General features: G+C 34.1%; 1 protein-coding gene and 1 long non-coding RNA gene across 3 annotated transcripts; both read left to right on the top strand.

Moving 5' to 3' along the window:
- Window positions 1–3,752: 3,752 nt before the first annotated feature.
- LOC113692466 (cycloartenol Synthase) lies at window positions 3,753–21,348 on the top strand. Of its 2 annotated transcripts, XM_072053996.1 has the most exons (19): window positions 3,753–3,880; window positions 4,099–4,333; window positions 7,561–7,746; window positions 7,936–8,025; window positions 8,206–8,400; window positions 8,502–8,586; window positions 9,230–9,396; window positions 10,779–10,967; window positions 11,325–11,438; window positions 11,666–11,788; window positions 11,911–12,033; window positions 12,112–12,210; window positions 14,192–14,248; window positions 15,354–15,400; window positions 15,605–15,748; window positions 16,393–16,570; window positions 17,402–17,482; window positions 18,571–18,654; window positions 21,042–21,348. In XM_072053996.1, exons 2-19 carry the CDS (start codon window positions 4,133–4,135, stop codon window positions 21,153–21,155), a joined length of 2,277 nt encoding a protein of 758 aa, XP_071910097.1. In that variant the 5' UTR covers window positions 3,753–3,880; window positions 4,099–4,132; the 3' UTR covers window positions 21,156–21,348. The 2 variants fall into 2 exon arrangements, with proteins under 2 accessions (XP_071910097.1, XP_071910098.1); XM_072053997.1 differs by lacking the exon at window positions 17,402–17,482.
- On the top strand, window positions 20,109–20,440 carry LOC140008943 (uncharacterized). Its single transcript, XR_011816282.1, has 2 exons — window positions 20,109–20,213; window positions 20,346–20,440. It is a non-coding gene; the product is annotated as an uncharacterized lncRNA (long non-coding RNA).
- Window positions 21,349–22,166: the final 818 nt, after the last annotated feature.

The raw sequence follows: 22,166 nt of genomic DNA on the forward strand, positions 1-22,166 counted from the left end.
TAACCCTTAACCTAATTTTACTATGGAACTTGCCCGCCTACAAGCATTTCAACAACAGCTAAATTTCAAACTCGCGAGATTGCAAAGGAGGAAACATTTGTTTAGAAAACGAAACGTACACCGCAACGATTCTACACAACAGTTCGAAAAGTTTCAGTAACTTTACGTTGACGAAAGAGAAATTTCACATCAAATTCGAAGGACAAAATCCCAACTACACCGATTAAAACGTCGTTCGCATCAAATTAGAAATTTTGGTACTGTTTATTCTTTAAACATTTGCATTTTCATTGTTTTTTTAATATTATTCCCAATAATGTAATATTTTCGATTGATTATTGCTGTTATTGCCTTTCGTCTTTAAAAAGAAGTGAAATGTTAGGTAATAGGTCATCATTTTAGACTCATTTTCTCATGATTCAATAACAACTTATTACGCAACAGTAAGTATAAAAATTTATTTTATGGTCAGAGCAATAGATGTCCATCACTGTTTTTATGTCATCTTTTTCCCTATGACACAAGTATTGGTATTTGACTTTTGATGGAACCAAGTTCCCTCCAGATACAAAAATGATGGAATTTGATATGAGAAATTTCTTACGATAGAAAATTTACATTTTCAGATTGTTTGCGATTTAGTTTGGATTCTTGGAATTCGATAACTATATATAGTATTTGATATTGTCATGATGACAATTTCCGTACCTTTAGGCCAAAAGAGTTAATGTTTCTTATCACAAAAAGATTGTCATTATCTAATTCTTTATCACTTTGGTCTGCATTATAATAACGTGGTCAACACTGTTGTTAGATAATTAATTTCATGTACTTTTAATTTTAACATATTTTTCTGTATTGTGTATAACATTTTATTTGTTAAACAGGTACAATATTAACATACAAATCAGAGATTCCAGTGGTAACATGCATCTTAATCTACAAGACAGACATGCACGATTCGTATTTGGTTGTGATGCTTTTTATCTCAGAGAATTACAAAGGAAGGTAAAATTTCTTGATATATATATATTTTTTATAATGCTATTTATAAATTATGTAAAAAATACACTAATTTTAAATTTCGTATGTACTTAATTCTCAAGAAAATGGTGATAGGTTGTTCAACCAATAAATTAATTCATGCAAAGATCGTGTATTTTCATTTGTAGTACGCACTACACAAAATTCAACAGAATTAATTAAATCACCAATTTTGCCTTTCGTACTAAAAGTTGATCGGTGTGAAGAGTGTTCGCACCTTCATGCAAGATTATCAAATCGAATACAAGATATTTGTAAGTATTTCATTTTAACAACATTCAATTACATTCATTTTTATTCATATATCATTCATTTTCTAAATAAATTTCTATTATTTTTTCAAGATCTATCTTCCGAAAAAAAGCAGTTCTTGAATGATATACACATTTTATCGTATTTCAAACTATTGTTAGACAGATATTACATATTAATTGTGTTGGTACAATTTTTTATTCACCATTTTATTTTCATTTTTTAAATAATGTCAGCACCATGCGTAGCACGGGTATTCACACTAGTTATATATATATATATATATATATGTGTGTGTGTGTGTGATATATATATATATATATATATATATATATATATATATATATATATGATTATTTAAAAGTGATTGGGTAAACAAAAAAGTTAATTGAAATTGTATTTGTAATGCAAGCAATATATTAATTGGAATAAGTTTGCTGTCGAAACACACTCAAAATTTGTTCCCAAATATATCATTCCTTTCCAAATACCAAGTGGCATACGATTATTTAAAAATGCACACAGAAAAGTAAGTACAAATAAAACCAAACTACTACAGACACAACACAAGTCCCCTGCTCTCTTGCCCTGGCATAATCTCATCAGACTCTACCCATAAACAAAAACTTAATAGTAAAAAAAAAGGGATAATTTCAGAAACCTCCCCTAAGGTTTCTAAAAATTTCACTAACCACTTCTGAAATTTAAAAAATTACACCTATCTCTCTTGATTTGATAGTTTTAGTATCAAAACCTTAAACTAATATTGATTTGGTCAACTTTTTTAATAAATACCGAAAAATACCCTTGTGTAATGAGTTTTAATTTATTTTCCTACACAATTATAGGATTATCTAATATAATTATAAGAAAAAGGTACCAAAATTTTCATGTCCATACCTACTATTTGATAAACAACTATAATAATAATTTTATCACTATAATAGGATACTTTTGATGATATTTTATCATGGATTTAGATTTGTAAGATAGAAAAGAAAATGTTGAAATAATTCATTTAAAATTTATGAATTTTTTGAGTAGTAGGATTATCACAATTTAGTAGTGGTTTTGAGCCATTTCTTTTTTATTTATTATTAATTTTAATAGCAAAAAATAGAAAATAAAGAACAGCAAAAACATTGAATTACATATAAGTTAACTCATAAAAAAATCACTAGTTCGATATTTGGTTATAATAGAAATTAGAGGTAATAGTACTAGTTACACAGTTTTATTGGTAAAAAATTATAAAAAAAGGAGTAATAAGGAAAAAGAATGAAAAAATAATTTTAAAAGTCATTCTAATTATAAGCATATCAAATAAGGGAATTTCGTTAAAATATTTAAGGGTAGTATTGTCACTTTAAATTATAAGGGAGGTATATATAATTTTTAGGATTAATCACATTTTATCCCCTTAAAGAATACCTCATTTCTCAGTTTACCCTCTAACCTTTAATTTTGCTCAATTAACCCCCTTTAGGACAAAATTACTCTTGCATTATTTTGACTTTCATTTGCCTTATTTTCCTTTCTTTTATTTCTTTTTCTCTTCCTTCTTTATTTAATTCTTCCTCTTTCCCACAAAAATTTTCACCTTAATGATTGAAATTAAAAAAGATGAATTGCAGAGATATATCTTCTCCTTAAATGATTAAAAAAATATTCAAATCACTTTCCTAAAATATAATTTTTTTAGCCTTTCAATTCTTTTAATTTTGAGTTTTTCACTTTCCTTTCTAGTTTCTCGTTTTATTCGCAAGAAAATATTTTAAGATGAAATTGTGACCTGATTAATAATCATCAATTGAAATTTGTGACACGTGGCATCATACAAAAAATCAAAATTAGTTTTTGATGCCTTTTAAACCTTTACCCAAAAATATGCAATTACAAAGTCAAAACAAAAATTTTCGTTGAAATGGAATTTCTATTAGGAAGGATGAAAGAGAGAAGAAAGAGAAAAAGAAATAAAAGAAAGGAAAACAATTTCATCTTATGATATTTTCTTGAGAATAAAATGAGAAACTAGAAAAGGAAAAGGAAAACCCAAAATTAAAAGAATTGAAAGGCTAAAAAAATTGTATTTTAGGAAAATGATTTGAATATTTTTTTAATCATTTAAGAAGAAGATAGATATCTGCAATTCCTCTTTTTTAATTTCAACCATTAAGGTGAAAATTTTTGTGGGAAAGAGGAAGAATTAAATAAAGAAAAAAGAGAAAAAGAAATAAAAGAAAGGAAAACAAGGTAAATGAAAAGTCAAAATAATGCAAGGGCAATTTTGTTCTAAAGGGAGTTAAGTGAGCAAAATTAAAGGTTAGGGGGTAAACTGATAAATAAGGTATTCTTTAAGGGGATAAAATGTGATTAACCCTAATTTTTAAAACTTTGAGGGAGCTAAATGAAGTTGTTAAAAACCTCAAGGGAGGTTTCTGAAATTATCCCTAAGAAAAATCCAACACAAAAATTTTAAAAAGCCAAATCCACTTTCTCCATTTTCTTTCCTTTTCAGTTTCCATCTCTCTCCCGAGTCACTATTTCTCTCTCTCTCTCTCTCCGTTCTTCTTGGCCGTTTCCGGTAAAGCTCCTTCTACTTCACTACTGCAACTTTCCATCTTCATCTTCTCCACAAGATCTCGCTCAAATCACCAAAACTGCATCGCGCACTTCACACACTGCTTTTCTACGCGCGTATCTGCATTTCCGTATAAGTACTTGTAACTGCATGTGAGTTGTCCTTTTTCTTTTTTGCTGGGTAATTTTGGTGTGTTTTGTGGTGAATCTGCTGAATTTTAGTGGAAGAGGAGATTTGTAAAGGAAAAGGAGGAAAATGTGGAAGCTGAAGATCGCGGAGGGAGGAAGTCCGTGGCTGCGGACGACTAACGGCCACGTCGGCAGGCAGTTTTGGGAGTTTGATCCAAACGCCGCCGTTTCGGAGGGAGAACTAGCCGCGATCGAGGAGGCTCGCGAGAATTTCCGCATTAATCGGTTCGAGAAAAAGCACAGCGCCGATCTTCTCATGCGTCTTCAGGTTTGTTTCTGTCTGTTTTTTTTAATGTTTATGATATTTGGTGGAAAATGTGGTGCTGATTTTTGTTGACTCACTTGTGCATGATGGATTAGTGATGTGTTACAGCAGCAGAATGTACTATTACAGCTGTGCAAAAGTCAGTATTAGGCCTTATGTTTTTCTTTTTCTTCGTTTTTTTAATGTTGGTTAAAAAAATTATATTCTAGTTGTATTTTTCTTTAAACGACTGGTTGATATCATTAATTTATTTTGTCCGATTTTATTAGTGGTACTCCTAGTATTTTTGTATTTCTTTTGTTTTGAAGATTTAAGTTCGTAATTTCATGGTTCATGGAGTCTTCAACTAATTACTGGGTCATAATGACATCTAATTTGCAAAAAAAGTAACAAATTTAGCAAGGGGAATATGGTGGAGGCATGATTGAAGAGTCGGAGGGGTTGGGAAGGATAGTGGCTTTGTAATGGTGTTTCATGAAATATGGTCCTTATTGTAGATTTATTTCATTTGTGAAGTTAGTTGAAAATTAATGGTTTTGTTGATTGTTTATTAAGGTGCGAAGCTGGTTAAGTTAATTTCAGATACCTAGAAAAGTTGGGGGAGGGGGGTTGGAGGGATGGGTTGGGTGGTATGGGGGAGGGAGTGTAAGTGAGAGATCCTTGTTTGAGATCTCCCACCTACACTTCAAAAAAAAAAAAAAGAAAAAAAGAAGATATTTAGAAAAGTATTTGTACTTGCGATGTACAAGTAGGAGAAAAGTGTAATCCCGTTTTGGTGAACTTTTTTTCCCTTTTGTTTGTTTATGAATTACCTCTGTCCATTCTGACGATGTTATTGTTTAAACTTGTAAGAGAGATGTTGTTCAATAGTGCAAGGCAAAATATAGGGTGCCTTTGAATCCTTTGATGGGAATGGAAAAGGTCAGGTGCACATGATTATGCTATCACGTTATGTCACATTATGATACGAGTTATAGATAAGTATGTAAGCATATGCATGTATGATGTGCAGTATTGCCAGTATACAACATGGGGTTTGCTGGAGCTTATATGACCGTGACAACAACAAAATTATTCTTGAGAAGTAGAAAGCGTACAAATAAGTTAAAAGGAAAAGTTCATGATAGTGATCTTTGGGTTGGATCTAATTTTTCTTCATTTGGAAAATGAATAGCTTCATGTATGGTTCTGGTAGAAATTAGAGTTTAATTTGAACTTGATCGGGAACTGGAACAAGTGAAGTCAGAACACAGATAGTTGTTTCGAAAAGTTAGAAGTAGTTGATAATGACAGTGGCTGTGGGTACAACAAAGTTGAAATTACACTTAATTATTCGCTGCATGAGGCAGTGTCCAAATAATTTATGTTTCTTATAGCTCTTTCTGATGATTACTCATGTGCTATTAGTTTCTTCCTGAGTTAGTTTGTAAATCAGAATAAGTTGATTAATAGGATGTAAAACAGATGGTCAATACTCATTCTTGTCTGGACAGGTAATTCCAATACTATTTCTCGGTTAATGGCTTCTCAACTTTTTGGCTCATTTATTGACCTTTATTGAAGCTGTCCATGTAATGAACTGAAAGGACAGAGGCATAGGAAAAAAGTTCTGTAGCTTTTCTAGAAGTGTGAGACTCTTGAAATTTGTATCAGCTGACTCAGACGTGAATTCCAATGTTAGGAGAACAGCTCATTTTTTATTTTGTCTGTCCAGGTTGGCCTCATCTTAGAAGCCATGAATTTTTTTTCCTCTGAATTTTAAAGGTCCTTTATTCTTCAGAAAAAGGTTGAAACCATATGAATGTTAATGAAAAATTAATTTCTGTATTCCAAAGAAACAGAAGGAGACAAATGCAAAAACTCTGATGAAAGCTTATTTCTCACTTTAAAAATAGTGTGAGAAAAAGAGTGGCATGATGCAGGGCATTGCTTTTTGCTTTCTGACAACAGAAGTAAAATGTGAACTGTTTGTTTCTAGTTACAAAATTAGGGAAGTATGAATAGTCCAACTTTCTTAAATTATGTCCCTGCTACTGGTAAAAGTTAGAAATGCGCTTGAAAATTGAGAAGACCCTTATGCAGCAAAAAGAATGCTGCTATCACTTGGACAAAAGAAGACTCGTCATGGTGTGGCAACATTTTAAGTAATTTCTTTAGCACTGTGGCTATGGGTGGTTACCTTCTGCTTGAATTCTTTAGAGATTTTTTCACTTACCTTACAGATGACTGGACCTGTTTTTACATCATTCTTTGAATCAACTTCTTAAATGTAGTTGGCAGTGAAGTTTGTGCATCTTTTTTCTAGGTCATAAGCTGGAAATGTAGAAAATAATACAAAAGTAGTATCTATATTGTTTGAAAAAGTAATCAAGTTTCAGACTTGATTGATATTTTGACCTTCTGAGCTTATAGTGTTCAAGAAGGTAAACTACATTTGCGTAATCCAAATTAGGTTCCTTTAAAGCCATGATATTGTCAACAAAGTAAGGGTTATTATTTTTCCCTGTCTGATAATGACTGTGACATATAGAATGAACAGCAGTAACTGAAATGTAGAAATGACACTGAGAAAATGACAACTAGTGGGAGACTCTTTTGGTTAATTTAACTCTCTAGATTCCCTGTTAGTACCATTTTGAGTAGCCAGTATGGCTGTGCTATAATTGAGTTGTCATCGTAAGAAAATTTAACTGCTTAAAGAAAGTGATCTTTTTCCTCAGAAGAGTAATATCCCACAATTTGAGTTTAGTGCTTTCAATTTCTTTTCTTTTACTAGATAACTACTCTTTTTGCTGTTGGGGAAGCAAAGTTTGTTTCCCACCTGCTTTTCGTTCATGAGTATGTTAATTTGTGATTTTGCATAAAATTAAACTTTGTTTTGTAACTTTGAATGTATCAAAAGCCATACAGAACATAAGCATCAGCCATTAGTTCTAATAATTAAAGTGTGCAATTTCTTTCCAGATATGTTTGAATTTTTTCTTTTCTGGTGAAGTACTGTGGTGGGGTTGAATTTAGGATAAATCTGTTACTCGTGTCAGTGTGGAATGTTCTGCAAAGTTCGTTGTAAAATATTTCTTAAGGCATGATTAAGTATAATTAACATCTGTAATGTAACCAAATAGGTTTCAGGAGAAACTGATATTGATGATGAAAGAGTGATATTTAATGTTAATTAGATTTTTTCTCTTTTTGGCATTTATCCACCTTTATCTCCTTGTGAATTTTAGTTTGCAAAGGAGAACACAAGTAATGCAGTTTTGCCCAAAATCAAAGTAAAGGAGATAGAAGATCTCACAGAAGATAATGTTGCCCAAACATTAAGAAGAGCCATCAGTTTCTATTCAACTCTACAAACTCATGATGGGCACTGGGCTGGAGATTATGGAGGTCCAATGTTTCTTATGCCAGGCCTGGTGAGTTGATTTTGTCCGTTGTGTTTCCTGTAGGCTTATATACTTTGCTCAAAATTTGGATTATTTGAAAACAATGTTGCAATTTCATTTTTGAAATTTATGACGTTATTGGATTTTTCTGACGACTTTAGACTCGTGTCTTTTGATTTTGATTTTTTGTTTTGAATCTTTGTTCATTTTGTTTTACAGATCATTACTCTATCTATCACTGGTGCATTGAATGCAGTATTATCCAAGGAACATAAGCTTGAGATGTGTCGTTACATTTACAACCACCAAGTAAGGACAGCATAACTTTGACATGCAACACTAGAATGTGACTTATGCCTGGACTATGCATCTGTCTCATTTCATTTTCTTGCGTAATCTTCAATCTTAAATTCTTCCAAATTAGGAGCTTCTCCATTTTGAATTCTCTGGTGGTTGGATGAGTGATTCTATGCTATAACATTAATGCAGAACCCAGATGGTGGGTGGGGATTGCATATTGAGGGACCAAGTACCATGTTTGGCTCAGCATTGAATTATGTTACCTTGAGATTGCTTGGTGAAGGGCCTAATGATGGAGATGGCGCAATGGAGAAAGGGCGAAAGTGGATTTTGGATCACGGTGGTGCCACTGCAATAACTTCTTGGGGGAAAATGTGGCTTTCGGTTTGACAATTCCCTGTCTTTTCTGGATTAGGGCATTCCATTTTTCCCCATGTGCTTGCTTGGTTTTAACCTTTTATTTCTGGTTTCTTGATGTTACCTAGGTACTTGGGGCATATGAGTGGTCTGGAAATAATCCTCTGCCACCTGAGATATGGCTTTTGCCTTATGCTCTTCCAGTCCATCCAGGTAGCTGCCTTTTTGTGCTTCCCTTGTGGACTGCTGCTTGATCATTTGTCTTTGCATTTTGGTCAGGTGTAGAGATAGCAATATATTCTTTTACACAAGAATCTTGCGTTCTCTATTAAATGCAACTAACTTTCAGTTTGGAAAATGCTTGATTGATGTATTTATACATTTAAATGGGTACACTCTTATTCTCTTGATTGAGGGATCAATTTTGTGAATCCTTCTTACGTGAATAGATCAGATTTAAAACTTCGGGTGCTTGAAGGTGCATAGGGTTTTTAAAGGATATACTTCAAATGAAATTGCTCTTGTTCTATTATTGTATGTTCTCATGTGTTTGATTTAGTATAGAGGTACTGATACATACATAATCCTTCACAAGAGAAGCGTAGCCTTATGGAGGAAGATTTATCGTTATGAAATGTCTTAAGCCGACTTCCTTGAAATGTCTAAGTTGAAGTAGGGCTGCATTTCGTAATTGATGTCTAGAGTTTTGTCCTGGCCTTGAATAAAATGTTTGTTGGTTTAATCAGAAAATGATGTTCTGGTTGGTCCTGACAAGCACTGGTTGTTTGTTCTTTTTCCGTAAGACTTGTGTTTGGAATATCTTTTCTTCTCATAGAAAAAATGAACATTGATGCAGGAAGAATGTGGTGCCACTGTCGGATGGTTTATCTACCAATGTCTTATTTGTATGGAAAGAGGTTTGTGGGTCCAATTACACCAACAGTTCTATCTTTGAGAAAGGAAATCTATGCAGTTCCTTACCATGAAATTGATTGGAATCTAGCTCGTAACCAATGTGCAAAGGTTGGTAAGGGTTGTACAACAGATATTGTATTTTGTAAAATGTGCAAATTTCTATCTGCAGTGTTGATTTATTCTTGAAGTTTAAATAGGAAGATTGACACATTTATATAAATAGTTTGGATCCTTCATTTTTTCAAATACTAGTTTTTGAAGAGTTCATAGTTAAATATGTTGTGGGCTGTAAGGCCATAGCATTTCATCCTTAGTATGTTTAGCTTTTGGTTTTCTCAAACGGATTTCTGGAAAAATTGCAATGCACCATATATTTTGCTAATGTCATTTTTGCACTGTGATGCTTTATTGTGTGCGGTTAATTAGACAAGGAGGCATGCCTTTTGTACCTTCGCATGCTTTTGTAAGAACTGATTGGTTTATTTTTGGATCATACTAAAAAAAATTGTGGAAGTCGACTTGTCTCTGTATGCAAATTACTGTGCTAATTATTGAAGCCCGTTTGGTTAAAAATCAAGTCATTTCTTTTGTGCTTGTTGATCTGCGCATTATGTCAGGCAATCCATCAAGTTGTGAATGGAAAGGCAACTAGGAACTGTGTTTGAGTGACTGAAATATGAATTTGACTGCTGTAATGCTGCCCGTCCTAGCATTTGGTGATGACACCCTTAGTTGCAAATTCAATTGACTTTTCTTTCCTAGAATTTCTACATGGTATCCACTTGCCATAGATAAGTGGTTTTCTTAATATTAGTGCCCTCTATCTGTGTGTGCATGGATGAAATTTCAACTGACTTTAATAGATGAACTTGGACTTGAAAGGATACCTTTTCGCATTGTGGAACATTTATCAGTCTCCTCTCTAGTTGCAGTTGTGCTCACATGTAAAAGATAAAGTACATGTAAGAAGGATGTAATCAATGCTCAAATATCATCACTTGTCGAACCAATAGATAAAGCCAGAATTATGGTCCAAGAAAGATTCCACTACAGGGAATTACCATTTGGGTAATTATGAGCTTATAGAACTTACTTTGAGGTGGAAGTTAAGTTTTCCCTCTGTCATTCCTCCTAGATCCATTTTTAACTTCCAACTGGGATTTTCATTCCATGGCGGATGCAAGTACGACTGTTTCAATCGCTAGAAATAAAACTTGGTCTTCCATTTTTATTTGGAACTATTGATTTTGTTGTTAGATATTCTTTGTTTCTTTGATATTGATATTGAATTGTTTGTCAGAAATCACCTCACTTTTCCTATTATTTATTTACCTTTGTTTTACTCTTTCACTTGCTTTTAAGTCTAGAAGTTTAGATGATAAAAATAACAGTTCAGTAGCCTATATACTCTTCTATCTTGCATTTCCACCCTGAGTGAAAACGATAATATTTGTCTTTAATTCATGTCTATCCATTTGGCTTTTTTGCAGGAAGATCTATACTATCCACACCCTCTAGTGCAGGATATACTTTGGGCATCTCTTCATAAAGTTTTGGAACCAATTTTGATGCATTGGCCTGGGAAAAAGCTAAGAGAGAAAGCTGTTAGTGTTGCAATGGAACACGTACATTATGAAGATGAAAATACTCGCTATCTGTGCATAGGTCCTGTGAACAAGGTGTGCAAAATTATTTAATTATTAACATAAATGTGAGAAAAGTTGACAATGTCCAGACTTGTTCCTTCTTAACTTGTGCAAAGAAACATCTTTTGCATGGTATAGATATGTGAAAAGGTACTCTGTTACACATTGGGGTGAAGTCTGACTTCTGAGAATTTTGAAGACTTCTGTCAAACTCTTATTTATTGGTTTATTGTCTAGGATTATTGTGTTTTTTTCATATTATTCTAAGATTCTTCTTCAATAATATAAGTTGAATTTGGTTGTATAATAAAGTAAGAAGAGTTTTGAATCTTCAAAAAATGTTTGACTCCTGTATTCCTATTCTTTTTGAGACTGATCCTTTGTTTCTAGGTCTTGAACATGCTTTGCTGTTGGGTGGAAGATCCAAACTCTGAAGCTTTCAAGTTGCATCTACCAAGAATCTATGACTACCTCTGGATTGCTGAAGATGGCATGAAAATGCAGGTGTGAGAAAATTTATTACCTACACTTGATGTTTCTTTTTTCTTCATCTTTAATTTTTTACTCGTGGCAAATATGCATATATTGTAATGTGCATTTCCACTAGTATTGATTACACACACAATGCTTCTAGGTTGCTTTGTAGTCATAGTCCCTCCTACCCATTCTGGAAATATTGTTCTCTTTTCTTTGAAACAAGAATGACCTATATTGGACTTCTTATACTTAAGGGATATAATGGAAGTCAATTGTGGGACACTGCATTTGCTGTTCAAGCAATCATTTCCACAAACCTTGCTGAAGAATATGGTCCAACTTTAAGAAAAGCATATACATTCATTAAAAATTCGCAGGTGAGATATTTTTTTCTTTATTTGGTTTTGGCTGTGATTTTATTTCTGTTTGTTTACTCTCTGCTATCCATACCCATTTTCCTTTGATTAGTTTCTCCTTTAATATGTTTTTATCTTTAAAGGTTCTGGATGATTGCCCAGGAGATCTTGATTCGTGGTATCGTCACATTTCAAAAGGTGCTTGGCCCTTCTCAACTGCAGACCATGGTTGGCCAATTTCAGATTGCACTGCAGAGGGATTAAAAGTAATAATCACTTTGAGAATAGACATCCCTCAAGTGTGATTTTCTATTTGCAGACTTATTTCATTTTTCCTGTATCAGGCATATTTCTCTTTGTCAAAATTACCATCAGAGCTTGTTGGTGAAACAATAGATGTCAAGAGATTATATGATTCAGTTAATGTTATCCTTTCATTACAGGTATTTGCTCACATTAATTATGTTGGACCTTTTTGTATCTATGTTTGCATGTTAATACACAGCCACTACATGATTAACTAAATCACTTTGCTTTGTCTAAAATTGGAACTTGTTGGAGGAAGATGCATACATAGAACTAGGCTTCCCTCTCAGTTTTCCAATAATTTTAATAATTTTTTATGTCTCGCTTTATTTGCTTTTGAAGTAACTACTACTAAGGTTCTCAATTTTGAAGCATGTGGAAAAACCTTATTACTAAAGAAACAGAGGTTTCTGACTGGTAAAGTTGCTAAGGTTAAGTTAGATCAAGTGTACTGCAGTATAGGTCATCCCATATCTTTGTATTTTCTATTGCCCTTGAATGCTTGAACATCAGGGCAGATACATATGCAAATGGCAACCAATAAGGGGGTCCCTTCAATTAGCTTTAGCTGAGCATGACTGTTATTGAGTTGGACATGAGGGCACCGATTTGATCGAGGATATAAATCGTTTTATCCTTTGTGGATTGATAGTTTGAGTGACAGTATGCCAGACAGGAATTCTATTTCACCTGTAAATCAGGGTTTCAAGTCTGCCAAATATCCAAATATGACTGTAATTCTAGCAAATTCATGAATGAGGTGAATTATTTGAATAAATGAGTATTAAAATTGGATAATTCCGATCTTTGCGGTTCACCCATTACTAGTTCTTTGTGTTCAAATCTGATGATAATGTCTGTGTACTTTCCAGTATATTTGCTTTTCTGATTCTTTGTCTTGATTTCATTTATTCCCTTCAGTAATGCCCAATGTCCCAAAACTCCTCCAGACACCCCCAGAAAGTTGGGGGGGGGGGGGGAGAACACGAAAGTTGAATGTCTGGAAGATTATGTAGTCTCTAGGATTTTTCTATTCTAATAGGTTAAAAGTGTGTTGATGTCTGAATGAGAGGAGATGGGTGTATTTCAACATATGCATAGGATGTTTGGCATTCAGAACCAATGGAAATGGGTGAAAGGGAGGATAAAAAGCTCAATTAGTATTGGACATCCATATGGGTCTTGAGTAAGGTCTTTGGAAGTTTTTGAGTAGAAGGGATGAGACTCTGCTAGAAAGATAAAGTTGCCTTGTGATTTGAAAAGGTTTCTGCACCAATAAAATGGAAATGCTAGGGTACAGAGGTGTTAGGGAACACAAGTTGCTTCTGATTACAGGAAGGATAATGTTTATGATTTTTTTTTTTTCGAAGTTGTAATCATAGATTAATGCTGCTCTTGTTTGTAAGGAATTGAATCCCTTATTTGGTTGAGTTGGATGACAAGGAGTTAATATTGTTGTGCAAAGTTAGTTGGCTAAATAGATAAGGACTTTGTGATTCTTAACTTGCTTGATCCTTGCTTCAAATTCTGGTTTGGTTTGGATCTGTAATCAATTAAGCTTCTAAGAATATAACACTGTTTATGGTGAGAGATGTTTGAGTTGAGTAAATTTAGAAAAAATGCAATTACTCTTGAACTCTTTGAAGAATGCGTAGTTGTCTGGAATTGGAAGTGAATCTTGTAACCAAGAAATGCTTGGAAGTCATAAGAATTTCTTGTCGATGGTTCCATGGGACCTGACAAATACTGAACTTGTTAGCCTTTTCTATTAGTGCCTACAGGAAATTAGATGCATAAGTTTTAAGAGCTTGATACACCCTGAAGGCAACAAGAGATTATAGAAGAGAAATTCTGGGGCGTGGCGATCATTTTTTAATGTTGTGGTACATTAACATAATTAATTTAAAATACATTAAAGTTTTGGAAGTTCTTTAGTTGAGACTCATTCGGAAAGTTACCTCTCCTAGACGGAATGTACTTTATATCATATTGACATACGTTATCAAGAGATCTTTTTTCTGAAATACCGTATATGTTCTTAATGCAATTATGGTCCTCTATGCTTAGTATAGTGAGATGATCTCACAGCATCTAAGAAAACAATTTTCCTTGTCTCAGAACAGTGATGGTGGCTTTGCAACATATGAACTCACAAGATCCTATGCTTGGCTGGAGGTACACTTCTTTTTTAAATGTGTTACCAGCAAGCCCATGTGAAGCAGTAATCACAACAAGCAATTTTAAGTGTGTGAGACTTTTTGGATATGTAATCCTATCATTAGTGTTTTCATATGATTTTCTCTCTTCTGGTACACAAATATTTAGTTACCATAATTGTGTTCATTTTCATTACTTCATTTTCTGTGTACTTGTAGTATTAGTTGTCTATTTGAAAGACACTATATATTTGCAAATATGTTGTAGAAATTACAACACATTGTATCTCTCAACTCCGTTTGAGCCATCTTATAACAGAAATAGACACTGTGTGCTAAATAATGTATTAAGTCTAGATTTTTTTGGACTTGCTGATGGCATTCAAGAATACTGTTGTTCTCTTTCATTGGTGCATTTTTCTTGTTATAGCATTCATTCTGATGCTTCCTAAGGCTTCCCTTCGCATGGTACTCAAATATGACCTTCAGATTCTGATTTTCTGCTTAGATTGCCTCATAATGAAAAAAAAATCAAAACTTTCCCTTGGGAGTTTACTTGTTCAACTGTAGCTCTCTTAAACATGCTATAAGGTGAATGCAGATTTTTTTTTCTTAATTGGTTCTCCACCTGGTTTCGTTCACTACAGCTGATTTTCTGCTCACTTGGACTAATCTTGATAGATATATTTCGCGGTCAATATCATTGTCTAAGTGTTTTTCCCCTATAATCACTCGTATAGTCATATCATCATCTAAGTTGTGGTAAATGGGTTCAGAAACTGACAGCTTGACCAAAATTGGTACACTGTCTCACAGTTAGAATTAGTAGCACTACTTTTCCCTTTAAGTTTAGGAATCTCTTGGAAGTAAGATTTAGCTATAGCTAACCCATAAGCACTACATAATGGTTGCAATTAGGCCTCTTATGAAGAACTTTAGGGTAACATTAAGCATTTGAGACTTCCACAACTATTTTTGGGACAACTGCATTGAATTGGTTCCAATTTCTTCGCTGCATGCACTTCAATGCCATTTCTCTACCTTTGCCATGTTTGCTACTGCAAAGACTTGTGCTAGAATTCTGCCTCTCCATACTTTATTCTTCATTTTTTTCCTTTGGGCAGACGATCAACCCTGCTGAAACTTTTGGTGACATAGTCATTGACTATCCGTAAGATTTCTGCACCCTTGCTTTAATTGTGTAACTTGACCTATTTTTATTTCTGTTAATAATATGTGGATAAAAAGACTAAGTTATCCATAGATTAGATGATTGCTATGCAAGGAGTTTGCTTATAAAGTTCATTGCTTGTATTTGCCATGGTGGTGATTGATTCTGATTTATGATTATTTATGAACTATGGTGGATATCTAGTTATGTTGAATGTACCTCGGCAGCAATTCAAGCCCTGACTGCATTTAAGAAATTATACCCTGGGCATAGAAGAGAAGAAGTACAGCGTTGTATTGAGAGAGCTGCTTTGTTTATCGAAAAGATACAAGCGACAGATGGCTCTTGGTGAGTATTGCTGCAAATGCCTCTCTTCATACTTTTTGAAGGAAAGACTTGATATTCTTTTTTCCTTTTCATTTTAGCCCTATCACTGCCTCACCCTTGGCGTGCTAGGTCTGAAAGCCTAAGCAAGCCACTTGATGCTCTAATCGAGCTAGGCTCAAGAAGAGCTTGTTTGAGATTGGTTCATCAATCATTCAAATTAGACCTGAAAAAGAGTTCATGTTCCTTATCGTTTTAAGCTTGGCTTAGTAAATATAAACTTGAGTTCTATGCATAAATAAAGAGGGGTGTTAAAAAGAAGTTGCTCGAGGTTCTTTTGGGCTTGGTATTATAAGATTTTATCTGAGCTCTGCTAGATTAATAATCAAGCCAAGGTTGACCAAAATTTGAAGGGTGTTAAAAGTAAAAAAATCGAAGTGTAATACTGGAGGTGGAGTGTTTAGCTTGATTTAGGCCTGTTTGCATCCTTAGGCCCTGCATATGTCTGTGGGTTGTGTGAATCCTGGAAATTGTAACGCAGCAATGCATATCTTGTCTGTGTTTCTGATTTCTAATAATATTCTTGCTACATTAACTTTCAGATTCAAAATTTTCATTTGGTTATATCTTTATAGAATTGATATCATGTCCTTCTTTCTTTGTCTCAGGTATGGCTCTTGGGGAGTTTGCTTTACTTATGGCTTATGGTTTGGTGTAAAAGGTTTGGTGGCGTCTGGAAGGAACTTCAACAATTGTTCTGCCATCCGCAAGGCCTGTGACTTCCTTTTGTCCAAACAGCTCCCTTCTGGTGGTTGGGGGGAGAGTTATCTATCTTGTCAAAACAAGGTTAGTGTTTATTAGATACTTATTTTTTTTCTGTTGGTTGGTGGTTTTGATTCCATTTTACACTTAAACTGAGGAAAATGACATAGTAAATATAATTTCAACCTACTAATCACAAAATGTCCACATACTTTGGTTAAGTGAAGGAAGAAGCTCTTCATTTATTCATTCAAAAAGAGAAATAACACTATCAATCATTTTGAAAGGAGAAAGGAAAAAAATAAAAAAAATAAAAAATGACAACCTTGACATCCGGTTCAGTAATTCTTTCAACATTCCTTCTCCTATGATGCGTAAAGGAGTACTGAACGTTCAATTTTTGGTTCACTAATTCGAGTACTGAACGTTCAATTTTTGGTTCACTAATTCAACATTCCTTCTCTTATAATGTGTAACGAAGTATTGCTATTAATACTGTAATTCCTTCGTGACTATATTAACTAGGTAACCAACGTTATCAGCTATTAGACTGAGGCATGTTTTTGTTTTTTGTGTATTTAAAGACATTATAAATTACCCAGAATTGCACCTGCAAAAAGTTAGTTGCAAGCTCGACTATTTCACCTTTTGTTCTTTCACCCCAAAAAAAAAAAAAAAGGAGCCAGATAACATTCAAAAAACTTGTCATGCTGCTCAGGAATTCAATCAAACTTCCAAGATTAAGCAAGTTACTGGATAAATATTTATCAATAGTAGTACATCCATCTTTACATGTTGAGTCCTCTGTCTTTTGAACGCTTTGCTTTGTTCTAAATACTATTCAATTTGTTGTGAAAGTGGGACTAAACCTCTAAACAACTCTTGTAAAATACTTGACAAATGCTTTTGGTCTAGGTATATTCGAATTTAGAAGGTAACAGGTCCCACATGGTAAACACTGCATGGGCAATGCTGGCTCTTATCGATGCCGGACAGGTAACGTCAGTTTCCCGTAAGACCCAAATTGATCATAGCACTGAGTCAGTATGGTTATTTTCGTTAAAGCACGAAATTGATTGATGTGATAGCTTAGTTTCTATGGCTGGTTCTTGTCGCTTCCTGAACGCTCAGACGAATCTATCCAAGCAAAAGAGGGTCCAATTACGAAACAAATTCAACCTCACATAGCCTTTTCTTTATGTCATTTTAACTTGAAGGGTTTCTATTCAGTAATGTTTCTTCATGAGGTTTAAGTAACATGGAGAAACTCCAGATTGTACTGCTATTTAATTAGTGTTGTAAAACTACAATTTTGGCACAACTACTCCTTTCAGAAACATACATAGGATGGGTTTGGGTTTTTTGGCACCTTAACAAATTTGCCTCACTCTCCTATGTTTATGTGATCAAAAGGCAGGTTAAGCCCTATATGACCATTCAAAAGGTTGGACTGACAGTGGCATTTAGGAATCTGCGCAAAAACAGTGGGTTGATCTGTATCAAGTGCTCATGGGTATTTTAGGAGTGCACTATAAGAGAAGAAATATATCCAAAACATTCTTGTTAATACTGAACACGTTGATCACTTGATGGTGGCATTAGAGGGTATTTACCTTGTATTTAGAACTATTCTCAACAAAATCTTGCTAACAATGAAATGTTTCCAATCACTTAATGGTTGCCATTTGAAAGTTTGTGCCTTCATCCTGCTATAAGTCATCTGTTTTCCGGGCTTCTGGTCATACTGGCTTATTTTGGAGCTTGATTTTTTTCATTTCTTTCTTTTTTTTCGAAAAAATTAAAGTTTCTCCATTGTATTCTCTAATATAGTTCATTTGTGATTCCCAAATAACAATAAGTGAATGTTTAAGTTTTGATAGAAAATTGCTTGACCGAACAGAGTTAAAGATGAGAAGTTTGTTGGACTGAGAGAGCACTTGTTGAAAAATCCATTTCGAATTTGTAAAGACAAATCTATTGAGTACATTTTGGATCAAGTTGCTACAGATTTGACTTAGATCACCTGGTTGTAAATTACTGAAGTTTTAAACTTGTACTTCTTTGCCTAATGCCTTGATTTTCAGACTCAGAGAGATCCAACACCGTTGCATATTGCAGCAAAGGTATTGATAAATGCTCAATTTGAGAATGGAGATTTTCCGCAAGAGGTATGTCTGTTGCTCTGTTGCCTGTAGCCTATCGTATTTAGCTGGAGAAAAGTTAGCCTATCGTATTTAGCTGGAGAAAAGTTTATCTCTTTCCTAAAATTCTTTGTTATTAGATTGATGGTTTGGCAAATTCATAGTCAAAAAGTAGTTGTGTCTGAATTTCATATGCATTTTAGGTTTTCTGCATCGAAATTTTTTAAACCATTAAAAATAAAATTAGATCTGATTAATGGTTCCTACCATATAAACTGTTTCAGAAGGCACCATTCTCAGTTCATCCAGTGGGAATATATTTGACCAACCTTGACCTTTTACATCTATCACATAGATAACTGTTGACAGATACATGGTTTTGTTGTATGCTGTTAATATTGCATCACTTCCTAGTTTTGTCAAATTGACTTCTACAAAGTAGTTTCAAAATGATAGTTTGGCAATCCTGCAGCTTTCTGTTTTTAGTTGCCTTTTCAGGAGAGAGCAATCACATCTATTTCCATTTGGCCAATCTTCCTTAATATCTGTAGGCATAAAACTTTGCAAGGATAGACATATTTATTCATATTTTGACATCAAAATACCAGTATATTAGAATAGAGGTGTAAATGTCTATGGACACAAACCAAAGGACCAGCATGCTGAAATACCTATGATTGTATGCTTTGAGGTGTTTGGTAGTTTGATAATCTCATGTGATTGTTTAGCTGCAAAATCAACTTGTTTTACTGCTGCTTCAATGCATCTTAGTACTGTTGAGGAACAGTGATACTATTGTCAGTTGGCATACTTACCAACCAGGTTGATTGAATGCAATTTGAAGGTTAGAAACCAAAGTGGATTGTTTGGACTAGTCTAGATTTGGTCTTTGCTTGACCTAATCTTTTGTCGTTAACTTTTGAATCTGTATGCTTATTTTTCTTATGTTATTACACACTGAAGGCAACTGTTTAGTGTATTATATTTAACTATTGAAGGCAAGTGCATTAAAACATCTACTGATTTTTTATCCAACTATAAAGACAATCAAGAGCTGAACAAAAATTTGTTCCGAGTAAAATTTATTCTGAACTGAACTAGCAAGGTTAGGTTAATGCGAAGCTGAACTGGCCCAATTTTTAGAGTCCCAAATCCTTAGGGTGTACATGTTGAGGATGAGGAGAAATCTGTTCATTTTCATTCTTATTTTGGTGTGATGATTAGCTCCAGAGCTTAAGCTCTGGCCTTTCAGTTTCTTTTGATATTTCTACACCAAATACGACACTTCCCAGCATGATAGTAACAAATGAATCAATGTGGTTCTCAATCTGTTTCATCTGTAGAGTGAAGAAATGTCAATCTGTAGTCAGCTTAATGTTAATTGCTCAATTAGAGCTTTTGTTTTTTTCCGCCAATCAAACGACAACATTGGCGGGAGGGAGAGGAACCCATTTCCAGTCAAGCTATGTGCACTACTACCCCTGATGGATTTAACTGCAGGATTTTTTTTTTGGGGGGGGGGGTTCTGAAACCCCAACCTCAGCTGAAGGAGAGACTTGTGAAAGCTGGTGTGATTATGTTAGCAGGTAGAGTATCAATGTTGAGTGGCTAAATGTATTTAGGTGATGGCATAGTGTAATCAAGTCGAATTACATGTTCAGATAGGTAGAAATATTTAAGATGGTAAGATGATGAATAGACCAATCTTTCTCTGGCAGGAAATGTCTAGTGATTATTATAACATTACGGCGTTACGGCCTAAGAGAAACTAGGGAATGACGAGGATGAGCAGGTGATGGACAATGCATGGTAACTATAGTTGCTTTGAACGTAGACATAATAAGTTTCCTTTAAAGTATGAAAATGGAAAGGAGCATTGGTGAATTTTTCTGAATATGCTACTAGTGTTTTTAGCAATCATGAGTTTGATTGCATTTCAATCAGGAGATATGGAGGTTTGGCTTTGTGTTTCTTGGGTTGGATGTTGAACAGTGGGAGCAGCTATTATGACAATTTTGGGTGGAATCCTTGCTAAAATCTTATTGGCTTGTTTTTCTAGATGTGAATGTCTTTTTAAACTTGTTATTAATCTCGACTACAAAGTTTCTACCGAGTTTCAGTTAAGCATATATTAGTAGTAAATGATGTTACGTTATATGACCAAAATGGCTTCTTGATTCTTAAGTTAAAATTAAGAGTCATGTAAGATGGTTTTCAATAGACTATATGCCAACGTGCCAAACTTTATGGTAGTCAAGTTTATGGTGAAGATGGCTGTGGACTCTTGAGGTTTTTCATTATGTTTGACACAACTTTTTGTCTTGTAAAATTGAAGGAATGTTTCAGTTTTCTGTTTGTCAGCAATTCTATTTTTTTTTAAGCATGTATTTTTTTGGTCTTATTTTGACTTCCAGGAAATAATGGGGGTTTTCAACAAGAACTGCATGATCACCTATGCTGCATATAGGAACATTTTCCCCATTTGGGCTTTGGGAGAATATCGAACTCGGGTGCTGAAATCCACTTGAATTACTACTACTCCCTTCGCAAGAATCTGGAAGTCAGTTTTCTCCAACTTCTTGATTTGTAGTTTCTCTTCATTGAGGGTTTCCCTTTTTGTATAAATCACGTCTGCAGTTATGGATTCAACTTTCGAAAACTATAACAACCAGTGATATTATTAGCTAATGAATTGCTCCTCTTGTCGTTTGACCTTTGTAATCTTTTTCATTATTTCTTTCCTTTAATCAGTTATAGAAAGTCTACCATCACCAAGCTGTCATCTGGGTTTCACTCTTAATAAATGGTCTTTTTGGGGGGAGGTTGAGTGCAATTAATTGGCTAATTTCAAGTGCATGTTTATATTTGTACTCGGGAACTTTCTTGTAGAACTAATGCTAAGTGGTTAATTTGAGCAGCACTTAAACGAAAAGGAGAGAATCAATAAACCAAAGCTGCAAGAAGTGTTGAACAAAAAAAATCAGTTTGGAGGAAAATGAAAATAGTATCTAGACATTCATTGAAAGTGTAATGTGTGGCAAATCAATTGCTAACCTTCCTTGATGGTGCAACATGTAGCAAATCAATTGTTAACAGTTGAGATGTCAATTAAGGGATTTTTGTATCGATGCTCGATCGGCACTTGTTAAAACACCCAAATCAAACATAATTTACTCTTTGAATGCACATTTTAATAATTATTATCATGCCTTGCATTTAGTGGCAGAAGCAGTGACTTCAAAGAGATGCTTTCACTTTGGCAAAGGCCTTGATGATTTCAGATTTTATACTTGAAGGTGATGCATCTAGGATTTGTCCAATTTATCGATAGTAAAGATGACGATCTCTCTGCCATCGGCCTAATCATTGAAAATTTGTGGGAAGCTTTGCATGATCCTTGTTTGATTAATGTAAATTGGGTTCCTAGTGTCACAGGCTATTTAAATTCTTATAAGTCAACATGCCGTGCACCATTAGCGATTGTTCGAGACTTAAACTATAAATGGTTTGCTAGTTCAGCCTAAACACTAAGTGCGCAG

This window comes from Coffea arabica, chromosome 6c (genome assembly GCF_036785885.1).
Source record: "Coffea arabica cultivar ET-39 chromosome 6c, Coffea Arabica ET-39 HiFi, whole genome shotgun sequence".
Classification (NCBI taxonomy): domain Eukaryota; kingdom Viridiplantae; phylum Streptophyta; class Magnoliopsida; order Gentianales; family Rubiaceae; genus Coffea; species Coffea arabica.